Raw genomic sequence first — 15,578 nt, forward strand, 5'->3', positions numbered from 1 at the left:
CATTAGCGACATTTGGCGGCATTTGAAACCATGATCACTATATCTTGGAAAATGAAGCTGGTGCCAAGGTGTCTTCTTTTGAAGTATCTTTTCCCTACTTTGTTTAAGTCGGTGTTTGTCTCATAGTTGCAATGTCCTACAGATCACATGAGTAAACATTGTAGAACCTCTTACCCATTAAGTGAAAAAAAAATCTAATTTTTCTTTCCAAATTGTTCATTCTAATGCATGGGCCCTACTTCAACTTTATAAGAAATTTCATAAAATGGTGTATACTCAATATTAGATAGAAATGCAAGTCATTTAGTGTATTTCACAAAAGATCTAACTCAGTTTTTTATTTGAAGTCGAACATTACACCAAAGTTCTTGTCCTAGGACACCGACAGAATGGTGTCATAGAGACAAATAGACATCATTTAACTCCTTTGAATTGCAAATGAATATAAGAACCTTATTATTTTTTTTTGGGGGGGGGGGTGGGGACGCAATTGCTACCATAGCAAACCTAATAAGTTGAATGCCTACAAGGATACTATAATATAGGGCCCCACATCAGATCCTATTTCCTAATTCTCCTATCTTTCCTATTTCTTTGCATTTCCTTGGGTGTAAAAGTTTTGTACAAAATTTGTCTCCTCATGGCAAATTAGATCCGAAGCCATTTTCTGCATCGTCCTTGATTATCCTACATCTCAAAAGGGATACAAATGTTATGATCCAATTTTTTCTAAGTCATATATCTGCATGGATGTCTTATCCTTTGAATCTTAGTATTGCCTCTCATCAGTGAGGGGCATGTAGTGATGGGAAGCAAGTTGAGCTTCCCTTGTATATTCCCATTTCTTTCCTCTTCGGGCCTTTGTTCATTCTCGTAGCACCAGAAGGTCCAGCATGAATCCCAAGGTGTGAAACAGCCTGAGACCATAGATTCTATGCCACTAGAATTCCAAGAGGAAGATCCAACTCACCTTTAACTCCTTTGAATTGCTCACTATACATCTTGTGATTCCTTGTCTCCTTCATACCGTGTTTTTTTTACAGCTATTTCTAAGCAATTGAGGACGTGCATATGAATAGCACTTGCAAACTGGTAAATCTTCCTGAGGGGAAAGAACCTATTAGATGTAAGTAGGTGTTCTTTGTCAAGCATAGGATAAATATTTCTGTTGAGAGGTACAAGGTTTGATAGGTTGCTAAGGTTTATGTTAGATGTATGGTGTTGATTATACCGAGACATTTGCACCTGTTGCAAAAATGAACTCTATATGATTACTCTTGTCCCTGCAGCTAATTTGGGTGAGAACTTCACCAATTTTCTGTAGAAAATGCTTTCTTGTATGGTGATTAGGAGGAAGTATAGATGGTACAGCCCTCAAGGTTTAGGATTTAGGATTTGGTGGATCTAATATATATTATACAGCCTTACCCTTTTCTCAAAATTAAGTCTGAGATTTCCTCCCAGAAGTTGGACTGTTGACATGAACAGGGAAAACTATGGCTGTTTGCCTATAACAGCCCAGACAATTTTATTTCTTTCCAAGCATGACACGTGACCTCCCTCAAACGTTCAACTAACCATGGCGTTAAAAGCTCCATTTGATTTTTCATTTGTCAATAAAAAAACAAAAGCAAAAAAACAATTTATTTTTTCAAAAAAATCCTAGTAACGATTCTCACTCCAACCAAAAACTCTCCCCGCCCATCCCTCCAGCTGTACATTTCTTCTTCTCCATCTCAAGTATCCCAATCTCACCCCCACCCACCCAAGGTAGCCCGAGTCACATTCCAGCTGAATGGAGCCAATGTTGCAAGACTAAGGGAAAGGATCTTTGCAATGCGCAGGAAGTAGGGGCAACTACCACAACCTTGTCTGTCGACCTTCACGGTAGTCTGCACTTATACCTGGTCACCTGGGTTTGCTTGGCTCAGGCAGGGAATGAAAGGTTTCATGTTTTGATTAATGTTGACCATAGATCTCATCTAGATCCTCCACTTCCTGCAACCCACTTCAGTAATTGCATCAAAACCAAGATAGTAAATGCAGAGAGGGCTGATCTACTAAGACACGATGCACTTGCTACAATGCTGATTTAATAGACTAGTAAACGGTTGGAGAGTGGAGCTTTGGATGATGCAGAGCTCTGGCTTTCATGTTTATTATCTGCAGGGAGCAGCGCCCCTAAAATTGTAGCTGCTGAGCTTCAGCTTTCAAGTCTCATGGTGCCACATGGATGTCTTTCATAAGGGATGAGACTTGAGAGGGAGAGAAGAGCCGTCTGAGAAACTATGCAGTTCTCACCAGCAGTTGAAGTGAGGGCAACTTCAGCAACACTGTAAGACGCGATGGTGAATTTCTAATCAGAGCTATAGTCCTTAGTTAACAGAACTTTGGCCTTCTTTCCGATGTCGGAGAAGAGTCCCGGTCCCTTGCTCAGAAAGAGAACAGATTGAAGAAAACTAGTGCTGAATGAGAACAAAACAGGGGGCTCCGAAACCCCAAGAAGAGGGGAGAGAAGAGGGATGGGCGGGAGTGGTTTTTGGGGAGTGAAAAACAGAAAATCATTATTATGATGCGATGGATTTTTGAAAAAAAAATTATATATTTTTGTTGTTTTTGTCGAGAAAATGAAAAAGCAGACTGAGATTTTAACACCGGGTTAGTTGAATGTTTGGAACTGATTACGTGTCATGCTTAGGGGAATAAAACAGCCTGCACTGTTTTATGCAAACAGTCAAAGTTTTCCCACATGAACAGCCTTCTCCATCACCTTTCTCTTGGCTTCCTTTTGTAGATTTGATCAAGGATTGATGGAAGGCATGTGCATCAACATAGCACTTGTCCCTGCTGGATCCTAGGTCCTAAAGAATCTAAAACCAAAAGGTTGAATTTGACCACACCTCTAGGCGAGGGGTGGCGTCACTAAGGAAACCAAGAAATTAGGATATCACCTCAATACCAATTCCTGGTTAGAAATGGCACCCCCAGAACGAATCCCTAAAAATAAGGGGGGAAAAACCTGACCCATGATGAAAAAAAGCCAAAATCTTCTCAATGATCTCATAGGTATAGAGAATAATTTGAGCGGTCAAATAACAAAGACTTAAGTGGTGCGAAATTCTAGTGAGAAATGGGGAATATATTTGTAGAAACTTAAATTAAGCAGTCAAATTACAACAGATTCCTTTTCTTTCTCTACAAGTGAAATGGGAAAGGTATTTGACTATTTATAACATGATAACCAGCCTTCTTCACTGACACACCCTAAGTAATGAGACACAAGAACTAAAATAACCAATTCTAGAACCAATGCCCAAGAATCAGAAGATTCTAGAACAGGAATAACTCTAAGTAATTTGTATAATTTCTTTCTTTTTTTGGCTTCTAAGGATGATTTGCATTAAAATCCAGTTTTTTTTTTTGGATAAGTGCATTAAAGTTCAGTTTGGTCCCCAAAAATATAAATCAGATAGTATTGAAAGGAACCAGATTAGAATGCTTACAGCACGTGGTTCTGGTGGTTGCAATGCAGCAGATAAGAATTCCCCTATAGATCCAAGCTGCAAACATTTTATTTGCAAACAAAGAGAGTTCAAAGGAGTCCTCAAAAGTTCAGGAAGTTGATATTCAGCAAAGGCTTCATAAACACATCTAGGATAAAGGTGATAGCACTCTCCTGGTTGCACACGTCCAGCTCTGCCCCTCCTCTGCAAACAAAGTAACATAAATGATGCAAGATGTTGGTTCACATAGAAAATGGAGTAAGATAAAGTAATACTATTACTATAAATACAAACACAAAGAATCCAATCAAGACATAGTATAGATATTCTAGCATTTTGTCCATTTTCCTTGCTTTGCCAAAATACATCCAAGTCTATGTTTCATCACCATAAGTGTCAGTATTTAAAACATGTAGTTATATTTCTGAACATATCCAAGTGTATACTTTATACGTATATCAAAATCAAATAAATGTGTGTTGATTGGGAGCACTTCAAGATAGGGTTTCATGGACTTGGAATTGTATCGACAAAAAGTTGAAGAAATTAACACAAGCTATGAAATGAATCCAAACAGTCTTTGTGGGGGAGTTGTAAATGCTGAATGTTTGTAAGAATTAAGAGTTGGATATAGGAATTGGCTTCAGCCACATTTGTTTGTGGGGTGTCAGGCAGTTTGTATAAACAAATTCTTTTTTACGTTTTAATAAAATGTCAGTTATTCATTAGACAATGAATTCAAACAATGTTATGTAGTAAGGGCATAAAACTTGCAAAAATGATGTCTTTCCACATAAAACATCCACTCCGAAAAGTTCCACAATTCCACTGAAAGTGAACCCTGTCAATTGATGTCATACGAGTAAGAAGAGTGAAAAAAAAAATTAATAAGAAATCTTAGGTTGCTAGTAGAAGTGGATTTGAGGACTGCTATTGGATGGGTCAAAAATGGAAGTGAGGGACCATGGCAGTATAAATATATAATGACAGAAATTTTCTTGCTAGAAAAGTAGGAGCAAGTTGCTCCCACTTGCAGATGGATTCAATGATCACTTAATTGTTTGGCAGATGGATTTTCCAAACAAGGGACTAGCACATCTCATATGTATTTGGAGATTAATGAAATATAAAGTTGAATTTAATGGATGAATGGATGGTGGGTTAGGTAGCAATGTACTGTATATAATACATTTATTCCTACAAGTTGATAAAAGTTTTCATTTACTGATAAAAAACAAGGAAATCAACAAGGTGTGTCATACAAATACCTAGAAGGTACTCTTTGCATAAAAAATTCTTCATGATTGAGTCAAAAGACCCTGCAGTGCCCATATAAGCATGAAATTGTAATAGATTCACATGTTCTCATAATAGAGAATGCACCACTGGCATGAAAAACTGAAAAATGCCTCAACTATTCAGTGGCATGTTCCATTTGTGCATTCACAGTTTCACACAGATGATATGCCATAGTATCCATAACTAATGTGCAAGAAAACTTACTTGGCGAGCAGACGCTTGAGATATCCATGAAGGAAGTAGACAAGGTGTGTTGTTCAAAGCATCATATGTGGTTTCTTTTGCTTTTCCACAATCTACAACAAAAACTATATCATTGATTGTTATGCTTGCCTCAGCCATGTTAGTAGCAAGAACTATTTTTCGCACATTAGGAGGTGCCTTCTCAAATATTAGTTTCTGCAGAAAAGGAAAGTTAAAAGATTGTGAACAAAATGACAAAACAAAGTACATCCATTTGCAGGTAAAATTGAACTTATATACCCTTATAATGAACATGGAAACATTGAAAGTAAATAATAATCCAAGATAGAGGAGAAAATATTAAGCCAATCATATACTTCTCAGTACTTCCATTATCCATACTATGTACTAAAAATATTTGATCCATATCAGCAGGCTTCCTTTCTCCATTCCCCATCACAATTTTCTCTTTTTTTTTTTTTGTTTCAAACTTCTATTTTTTTTAATTCCCTTAAAATGATGTAATCCGTGCCACATGTAAACTTATCTAAAAGCATTCCCAACCCAATTACCTAAAAGTATTCAAATATCTCCCTCTCCTAAACTCTTACTCACTTATCATTTTATCCCACTTCCCAATTAACAAAAAGAATTCTAAAAATATCTCCACACACACACACATATATATATACTTCATGGGGCTAGACAACAGGAGGTAGCCCATCCCCCATCCCCTTACACCCCAACCCTGATGGCAGCAGGATTTGATCCCAAGTCTCTCTCTCTCTCTCTCTCCTAGCTCCCCCAAACAGAGAAAAAAGAATTACAACATAGCCCAGAGAAAATTGCTTCTTTCCACCCCTGAACTTCCTTTCATTTATATAATCCCACCATCCCATCGCCTCCTCCTTTTGAAGCCAGCCAATAACAAGCTTTGAGTCCCCTTTTATTATCAGCTTAGAGATATTTAACTCCTTAGCTTTCTGAATCCTTCCATCACAGCAAAGATTTCAGCTCTGAAAGAGTCACCCACACCAATAGGGCCAGAGAAAATAGCCCTAAATATGGCATCCACATCTCTGAAAGCAACTCCTATGCCTCACGGTTCAGGATTACCCTCACTACTACCAACAAAACTCAGTTTGATAAATCCATTGATTAGAGGGTTCCAGGAAAGGCTAGTAACAGGTTCCAATGGAGCAGAGTCCGCCACTTAACTCCACTTTTCTGAGTTTTCAACCAATGGATCGCCCTGGTTGTAATTGCTTCAATTAGGGCTTCCCTACCTCTTTCCTTATTTGCAAATAGTCTTGATTTTTTTCTTCCCATATTGTCCAGCACACAACAGCACCTGTACACATCCAGAAAATTTTGCCCCTTCCTTTTTTCCAACTAACAAAGGTAGGATTGAACAAGCTTTGTATGCTTGGCGAGGACCAAAAGGATAGGAGATTAACAAGTGATGGGAAGACTCACCATTATCCTTATAGAGAAGATATCAATGAGGAGATAAGCATCAGTTAGGTCATTTTCTTTGGAGCACAACACGTATAAATCCTACCAAGAATCACGTCCAAGAAAAAGCCACCGATCCTAGGTAGAATAGGCTTACTCCGAACTTTGTTAAATGGAAAAAATTGGCCACCAATCACAGGTGAAGGTACCTGATGGAGAGAGAGTCTAGATTCTGCATCACTTCTTGAGGGGTCCAAATATACTCTCTCAAGGTTTTAGATCAAGGTAAGAGCATTATTGACCTCAAAGTCTCTTAGACCTCTCCTAAGGTCCAGATCCCAAACATATCCAAAAGAAGAATTGGGAGGTTAGAAATTGCATAAATTGAAGGAAATTGATCTTTGAGAGTTAAGTTACCCAACCATAGATGCTCCTAGAATTTAACAAGATTACTAGAACAAGGAGTATACCTAAGAAAAGGTAAGAATGATGATGGCATGGATAGACTTCCAAGGAGAAGCTCTTGTATCCCTAGCCAGCATACCAGCACCCCTACCATCAGCCACGAGTCCATGAATACTGATAATCACCTTCCTCCACAACTTATCCATATCAATTTGCAATCTCCAAAGTCATTTTGCAAATAGAGCCACATTCTTTTCCTGAATGTTCCCTAGCCCTAGCCCACCAAATTTCTTACTTCTTCTAACCACCTCCCATCTAACTCTGGTCTTTTTTCTCCTCCCCTATCTCCCACAAAAAGTCCATCATCTCTTCTATTTGCTTGTTAATCCCTCTTGGAACCTTAGGCTCTGTTTGATTTGCTAGAAAGAGGTGAGAAAGATGGAATATTCCTAAAATATTCCACTTTCCCATGTTTGCTTTGTGAGACACACGAAAATGGGATGGGAAAATAGGGGGACGTACTTTCTCAAAAACTGGGATTTGGGGTCTTACCAAAACAGTGTGACCCCGGTGAGAAAATAAAGGGAAAGAGTATTGGGCTTGCTTTTTAAAAATGCTTATTGTCTGTCTTCTCCACCTCCTATGCCCAATAGCAACATCCAAGCTTCTGGTGACATTTTCAGATAGATGGTTGTCTCCACTTCCTATGCTGCAATGACAGTGGGCCTGGCTGCCATGGTTTCCGACAACCAATGCCAATGCTCTCTCTCTCTCTCTCTCTCTCTCTCTCTTCAGCATTTGATTTCCTTCTACCATTTTACTTCGATCAAGATATAACCTATTTTTTCTTGAAAAAACAGAGCTCTTTTCTTCTCTTCAACACTCCATCTCTTACTCTGTTATCTCCCCTGTCTACTACATGGATATTACTGTTCTCCTAATACAATGATTTCCACCAAATGTTTCCAAACACCACTATCGTTCCTTCGATTAAAATTGTGATTTTCATAAATTATTTCCAAATGCACTCAACTCATTCTGATAATTAATTATTTTCAGAATTTATCCAACTATAGAACAAATAGATGCCCTTCAACTGTAACAGATACAATGTTCAAAGCCTAGAAACCAATAAACGAATCCCAACTTTGGCAAGCCAGTAGTGTTGAAGCCCAGCTTTAGATCTCCTCTAAACCTGAAAAATTGCAATCACCCACCATATGTTCGACCAAATTCCCAGTCAAATACCTTCGCTTGGAACAGTCTCATCACAAATAGATGCCCTTCAACTGTAACAGATACAATGTTCAAAGCCTAGAAACCAATAAACGAATCCCAACTTTGGCAAGCCAGTAGTGTTGAAGCCCAGCTTTAGATCTCCTCTAAACCTGAAAAATTGCAATCACCCACCATATGTTCGACCAAATTCCCAGTCAAATACCTTCGCTTGGAACAGTCTCATCCACGCCCATGTCACCAGTCGTGATCCCTATCATCTAATTTGGAGCCTATGGGCACTTGAAATCACTACAGGAAGAAAAAGAATTTATGAATCATGATAATATAGGACAAAGTGCGCTAAAGTGCCTTCTCACAAATGCCATTTCATGGATAGCAATGGTCCGTTGTTATGTGGAAACACTATAAATATGATAGATCATGGATATACATGCGTATCGGAGAAAAACTAAGATACGCTTGGAAACACTATAAATATTTCAATAAATCAATAAATCACAAAAATACATCAACAACACTAAATATAAGACCTCAATGAGGTGTATATTAAATTAATATATTTTAATGGTTTTATGAAGAAATATATTGTAATTAATTATAATTTCATTAAAAATCCTATGTTTAGCTATAACTTATAAATTATAATTCTTAAGTTTTAATGTTTTATGGAATGGGAAAAACCCAACTCTACTATCCAACCATAAAACATCCATTGGCAAAACTTCTAAGAGAAAATATAATTAATAATTATTTATTATTTAAATAATTATTATTTATTATATATTTCCAAAAATTATCAAAAATAAATAAACATTATATAATATATTCAAAAAATAGTTATTAAAGAAGAAATTTCAGTTGCTATGTGGATATGATAGATCATCCATAGAATTATGATATATTCAACCATTGTGATCAAATGATAAAATATAATTAATTATTTATTTATTTTTTAATTCTAAAAATAAAAAATTTAAAAAAGAATTAATTATTAAAGAAGAAATTTCAATTGGCTTGTGGATATGATAGATCATCCATAGAATTATAATATTCAATTATTGCGATCAAATGATAAAATATAATTAATTTTATTTGTTTTTTTAATTCTAAAAATATAAAAAATATAGAAAATTAAAGAAGAAACTTCAATTCCCCTATTGATATGATATATAATTCCATAGATCTAAAACATATTTAGTCTTTATAGGTAGAGATAAAATTACATTTTCAAATTTTTTGTTAATTATATTTTCCCCAAATATCTTCATGAATTTTCCATAAATCTATTGAAAACACAAAAAAAAATTGTGATTATGAATGTAAGAAATGTAGGTCAACATAAATTTAAACATTCAAGAAAAGAAGAAATCACAAGATATTATAAAAATTGAAAAAAAAAAATTACCTATTTTTGCCATAGTTTTTCAAAATCTAATAAATCTTCAAAAAAAATTAACGATTCACACTTGTTTCTTGCAAATTTTTCAAATCTAGCACTCTAGGAATGAGGTTTAGAGTTTTAGAGTTGTAGAGAACACTGATGTGGGCCCCACTGCAGTGGTCCCCACTGTGCTCGTAGGACAGTAGTGTAGTTATTTGTTTCAGTTATAGTGTCAATTTGAGTCAGTTTGTTAATTCAGTTATTTATTTCAGCTTTTATTTACTTTATTTATTATGTAAGTACCAAGGGCAGATGTGTCCTTTCCATTATGTACTAAACATAACCTATAAATATTAAGAGAGTGGCGGCGGCAGATCAGTAAGAATCTGTCCCTCCTTTCAACAACTTGTGTTCTCTGGTTTCTCTTCTATTCTCTCTCCTATCTAGAAAGAGGGGCCGAACTGTGTTCAAGTTTGTTCTAGGGTTTGGCTTGCCAAACTGTGTTTAAGTTTGTTTCTAGGGTTTGACTGTTGGGCCGAACCCCCCTCTTCAAAGGTGATTAGTTTTTAAGGTTTCATATTGCCCTACGACAAGTCCCACTTGTGCAGACTACTTGGAGAGTGCAGCTGAGCACTTACTTCAAACCTACAGTTGAAACCCTAATTTTGCTCTCGCAGCAGTGGGCCCCACAGTAGTGATTTCAGAAAATAGCATCTCAGATTGATAGGCTGCCTGGTACTGTGTATGCCGATTGATTTCAGATCAGATTTGAGTTGATTTCTTGCATATACTGTGATAGGCGATTGATTTCAGATCAGATTTGGGTTGGTTACGGATCGGATCAGATCAAATTTCAGATCAGATCAATTGTGTTGGTTTCGGATCAGATTTCAGACTTGCTTGTTTGACTCTGTTTTCTGGTATAGTTGCTCCAACGGTTTGTAGCCATTGAATCTTGATCAAAGATGGAGTTTAAGGGTCAGGGAGAAAGTAGTTTTGGAAACCACAGTTATGGTAGTGTATCTGAAACCGGGTTTCAGATTACAACTATGAGATTTGATGGGTCAAATTATTTGGAGTGGGCGCAATCAGCCATGATGGCTATTGGAGGAAGGGGAAAACTGGGTTACCTCTTGGGAGATGTGAAAGAACCTTCCAAGGAGGACCCAACATACACCAAGTGGGTTCAAGAGAACTATTTGGTTATGGCATGGCTGTGTAATTCTATGCAGCCAAATATCAGCCGAAATTATTTGTGGGCAAAGACAGCCAAAGAGATATGGGATGTTGTGAAAGAAACCTATTCCCAACCCCTTAATGTTGCCAGAGCCTATGAACTGAAGTGTGAGATGAACAGCCTTAAACAAGGAGAGAAGCCAGTTTCTGTCTACTTCTCTACCTTGAAATCCTTGTGGCATGAAATTGACCATCTAGAGACCCTTGAGTGGGAGAGTCTCAAAGATGCACAGACTCACAGAAAGCAAGTCGAGACGAATAGGGTATTTGAGTTTCTGGCTGGTTGAATTCAGAATATGACATTGTGCGACAACAGATATTGACAAGAGATAGTGTGACCCTCTCTCAAGCATACTCCTTGGTGCATAGTGAAGAGACCATGAGGAAAGTCATGATGCAGCCTCAGCCCTCTTTCCCAGCCTTAACAGCTATTAAACCCAAGCCAAGGGGTGACTCAGAAAGGGACCGGAAGAAGGAAGATAAACGGGATCTGGTATGTGAACATTGCAAGAAACCCAAGCACACAAAAGATACTTGTTGGAAGCTACATCCTCACTTGGTCCCAGCAAAACTAAGAAATAAGAAGGGTAATGCTCATATGGCAGTGAACACTGATTCAACATTCTCATTAGGCACATCCCTAGAGACTTTAGCTGTTGTTCGGACTGCCCTCATACAGTTGGAAAAGGAAGTTGGGAGTTCAGCTCAGCCATCTCAGTCACCATCAGCTCCTGCCACATCTGCATTTGCACATTCAAGTACTCGAGCCTCAGCTTACCATGCTTCAGCTCCAGGTAATACTGATCACTGCTGGGTAATAGATTCAAGTGCATCTGACCATATGACTAGCTTGCCATCTTTGTTCACTTCTTATCACTTGTCCTCTGGCCGAGATAGAGAATCCATTGCTGATGGCTTTCTTGTTCCCATTTCGGGCAAGGGGGACATCAAGCTATCGAATACTATCTCTTTATCTTCTTCTTGCATGTTCCTAAGCTTGAGACTAACCTGCTTTCAGTTAGTAGTATTACCAAACACATGAACTTTTCAGTAACCTTTTTCCCTGACCGATGTGTTTTTCAGGATTTGGAGACGAGGAAGGTGATTGGGACTGGCCGTGAGATGAACGAGATCTATCTGCTTGGAGAGAGTTCTCGTCGGGAGGAGTCAGTGGATAAGAAGTCTTTTGTTTCCTAATCTGTGAGTTCGGTTATGCTTTGGCATAACCAATTAGGTCATTTGTCTTTTAAGTCTTTGAAGAGTCTGTTTCCTGCTTTATTTGAGTCTGTTGAGTTATCAAAGTTGAGGTGTGAGAGTTGTGAGTTTGCCAAACATTGTAGAACCTCTTATTCTTTAAGTAATAAAAGGAGTAATTCCTCTTTTGATATTGTGCATACTGATGTTTGGGGGCCATACCATATCTCTTCTATGGGTGGGTACAGATATTTTCTACTGTTTGTTGATGACCATACCCGGTTTTCTTGGGTATATCTTATGCGTTCTCGGGATGAGGTTCCTGCTCTGACCCAAAACTTCCATCAGATGGTTCTCACTCAGTTTGGGACCAAAATCAAAGTCCTTAGATCTGATAATGCAAAGGAATACTTTGCTCAGCCATTGACCTCCTACCTTCTTAGCCATGGAGTTATTCACCAGAGCACTTGCCCTTATACACCACAGCAGAACGGCGTTGCCGAAAGGAAGAATAGGCATATCTTGGAGGTGGCTAGAAGCATTATGTTTACCTCCAATGTACCTATTCGCTTTTGGGTTGATGCTATCCTCATGGCAGTTTATCTCATTAATCGAGTTCCTTCCCGGGTCCTTGATATGAGAACCCCCTTTTCCCTTCTATGCCCAGACGAGGAGTTGTTCATTGTTCCCCTTAAAACCTTTGGTTGTACCTGTTTCGTTCAGCTTCTCGGGCCTCATCATTCCAAGTTTGAACCTAAGGCCTCCAAATGCATTTTCCTTGGTTATGCGCAAACTCAAAAGGGTTATTGCTGCTATGATCCAGTTTCAGGGAAAAGGTTTGTCTCCATGGATGTCACCTTCTTTGAGGAGACACCCTATTATCCTAGGGTTTCTCCTCAGGGGGAGAGTAGTGAGAGTGGAAGTGGGGCTGTTTTGAGTTTCTTTCCTCAGGGGGAGAGTAGTGAGAGTGGAAGTGGGGTTGGTAGAAGTGGGGTTGTTCCTTTACCTATTCCACTGGATAATGAAGGTTGTAGTGGTGAGGATGGTTAGAGGGAGCCGGAGTTGAGAGTCTATCACAGGCGATGCAGGCAGGTTGATCCTAGTCCTTGGCAGTCCCGGCCAGCTCCAGTTCCTTCTACGGCACCAGATCCAGAGCCTACTGAGATACCTCTCGCTGTTGCCACTTCCCCTCCTGTGGATGACCTTGACCTCCCTATTGCCATTCGCAAAGGGAAACGGCATTGCACCACTTCTACAGCTCACAGCATCTCACAGTTTTTATCCTATGATCGTCTATCACCATCTTACCGGTCATATCTCACTTCCATTGCCGATGTCCCTATTCCAAGAACAGTGCAAGAAGCCTTATCAGTTCCAGAATGGAAAGATGCAATGCAAGTCGAAATGGATGCCCTGTTGAAGAATAATACTTGGACACTGGTTGACCCACCAAAAGGAAAGAAACCGGTGGGATGCAGATGGCTGGTTGCAAAGGGGTTCACTCAGACTTATGGTATAGACTATTTGGAGACCTTTGCCCCAGTGGCCAAGATGACCACCATTCGAGTTTTGTTATCCCTTGCAGCAAATCATTCTTGGCCCCTGTTTCAGATGGATGTTAAAAATGCCTTTCTGAATGGAGACTTACAAGAAGAGGCTTACATGCAGTTGCCTCCTGGATTCTATGATACAGAGATAGGTAAGAAGGTTTGCCGACTGAACAAGGCATTGTATGGTTTGAAGCAGTCACCTAGAGCCTGGTTTAATAGGTTTAGATTAGCCCTTGGAAGGTTTGGTTATGTACAGGCCCAGTCAGATCATATACTATTCATCAAGAGGGTGGAGTCCTCTCTGACACTACTAGCAGTATATGTTGATGATATTGTGGTGACAGGAAATGACAGTCATGAGATTGAGTCCCTCAAACAGCTCCTTCATCAAGAGTTTGAGGTGAAAGATCTTGGTGCACTACGGTATTTTTTGGGTATTGAAGTTGCTAGATCCAAGTAGGGGATTTTTATCTCTCAGAGAAAATATGTTCTAGATCTGTTGGCGGAAACTGGAAAGTTGGGTGTTAAGTCGGTTGATACACCCATCGAACAAAATCACAAGATTAGTGCAGAGGGTGGGGAGCCTCTTGAAGACAAAGTTATGTTCCAACGGTTGGTTGGAAAGCTTCTATATCTCTGCCTCACTCGGCTGGATATCAGCTTGCAGTTAGTGTTGTCATCCAGTACATGCACTCCCCTAGAACTTCACATCTTCTTGCGACAGAGAGAATATTAGCATACTTGAAGAGATGCCCGGGTAGAGGTATATTGCTCAAGAACAATAATCACATGAGGGTGGAAGTCTATACAGACGCCGATTGGGCTGGAAGTGTTGATGACAGAAGGTCTACCTCTGGATATTGTGCCCTGGTGGGAGGTAACATTGTCTCTTGGAGGAGTAAGAAGCAGAGTGTTGTTTCCCGCTCCAGTGCTGAAGCGGAATACAGGTCAATGGCTAATGGAGTGGCTGAAATCTTATGGCTGAGGTCACTACTTGAAGAGTTGGGTATTGACTATGAAAAGCCCTTAATGTTGTATTGTGATAATCAGGCAGCTATTAATATAGCCCACAACCCAGTGCAGCATGACAGAACTAAACATATCGAAGTTGATTGACATTTTGTGCGAGAAAGGGTCACATCACAAGAAGTGTGTCTTCCGTACATCACATCTAATATGCAGCTCGTGGATATCCTCACCAAGGCTGTACAAGGAAGAAGTTAGAGACAGACCCATCCAAGTTGGGCATGATAGATATCTACTCCCAACTTGAGGGGGAGTGTAGAGAACACTGATGTGGGCCCCACTGCAGTGGTCCCCACTGTGTTCGTAGGACAGCAGTGTAGTTATTTGTTTTAGTTATAGTAGTGTCAATTTGAGTCAGTTTGTTAATTCAGTTGTTATTTATTTCAGCTTTTATTTACTTTATTTATTATGTAAGTACCAAGGGCAGATCAGTATTAAGAGAGTGGCGGCGGCAGATCAGTAAACATAACCTATAAGTAGTGTCCTTTCCATTATGTACTAAACATAACCTATAAGTATTAAGAGAGTGGCGGCGGCAGATCAGTAAGAATCTGTCCCTCCTTTCAACAACTTGTGTTCTCTTGTTTCTCTTCTATTCTCTCTCCTTTCTCCCTCTTTTTCTTCTGTTTTGCAAACCTAAAACCTATTAGGATTCAAGACTGATTACAGTCTTGATCTTCTACTAGAGTCATTTTGGGGTGAAAGAAGGCTTATTTCATGGAAAAGAAGCTTGCTTTCCCCCTTTATTTTTTTTTTCAATTTTTGGTTGTATCTTTTTATTCAACACTATCGATACACCCTTGATACGTTGTCGATACACAGCGATACACCCCCAACACGCCCCAATACACCCTCGATACGGATGAAAAAAAAAGACGAGATGCCTGATTTCCATGCGTATCCTATATCTGTTTTTCAAAGATACGATATGATACACCCCGTATCAGGCGCATCGTATCAAAATTTCAAACCTTGGTCCCGATACATTCTAAGATCCACTTGCACCATCTATCACCAAAACAAAGTTCTTCATTACTTCCACAAAAAAAAAAACGATCGATGATATCATAAGCCTTTTCCAAATCCAGTTAACACATCAATCCTTTC

At 39.0% G+C, this 15,578-nt stretch overlaps 1 protein-coding gene across 3 annotated transcripts in view; it reads right to left on the bottom strand.

Annotated features, from left to right (window-relative positions):
- Positions 1-15,578, bottom strand: part of ABO6 (DEA(D/H)-box RNA helicase family protein) — a 116,910-nt gene that overhangs the window by 42,698 nt on the left and 58,634 nt on the right. For all 3 annotated transcript variants that reach the window (XM_088955476.1, XM_088955477.1, XM_088955478.1), the window contains exons 11-12: positions 5,007-5,201; positions 3,504-3,707 (exon numbers count right to left, since the gene is read on the bottom strand). In XM_088955476.1, coding sequence (XP_088811602.1) covers positions 3,504-3,707; positions 5,007-5,201 — 399 coding nt within the window. The remainder of the gene's footprint in view (positions 1-3,503; positions 3,708-5,006; positions 5,202-15,578) is intronic.

Source organism: Nelumbo lutea, chromosome 7, assembly GCF_056320005.1.
Source record: "Nelumbo lutea isolate HS-2025 chromosome 7, American lotus-T2T, whole genome shotgun sequence".
Classification (NCBI taxonomy): Eukaryota; Viridiplantae; Streptophyta; class Magnoliopsida; order Proteales; family Nelumbonaceae; genus Nelumbo; species Nelumbo lutea.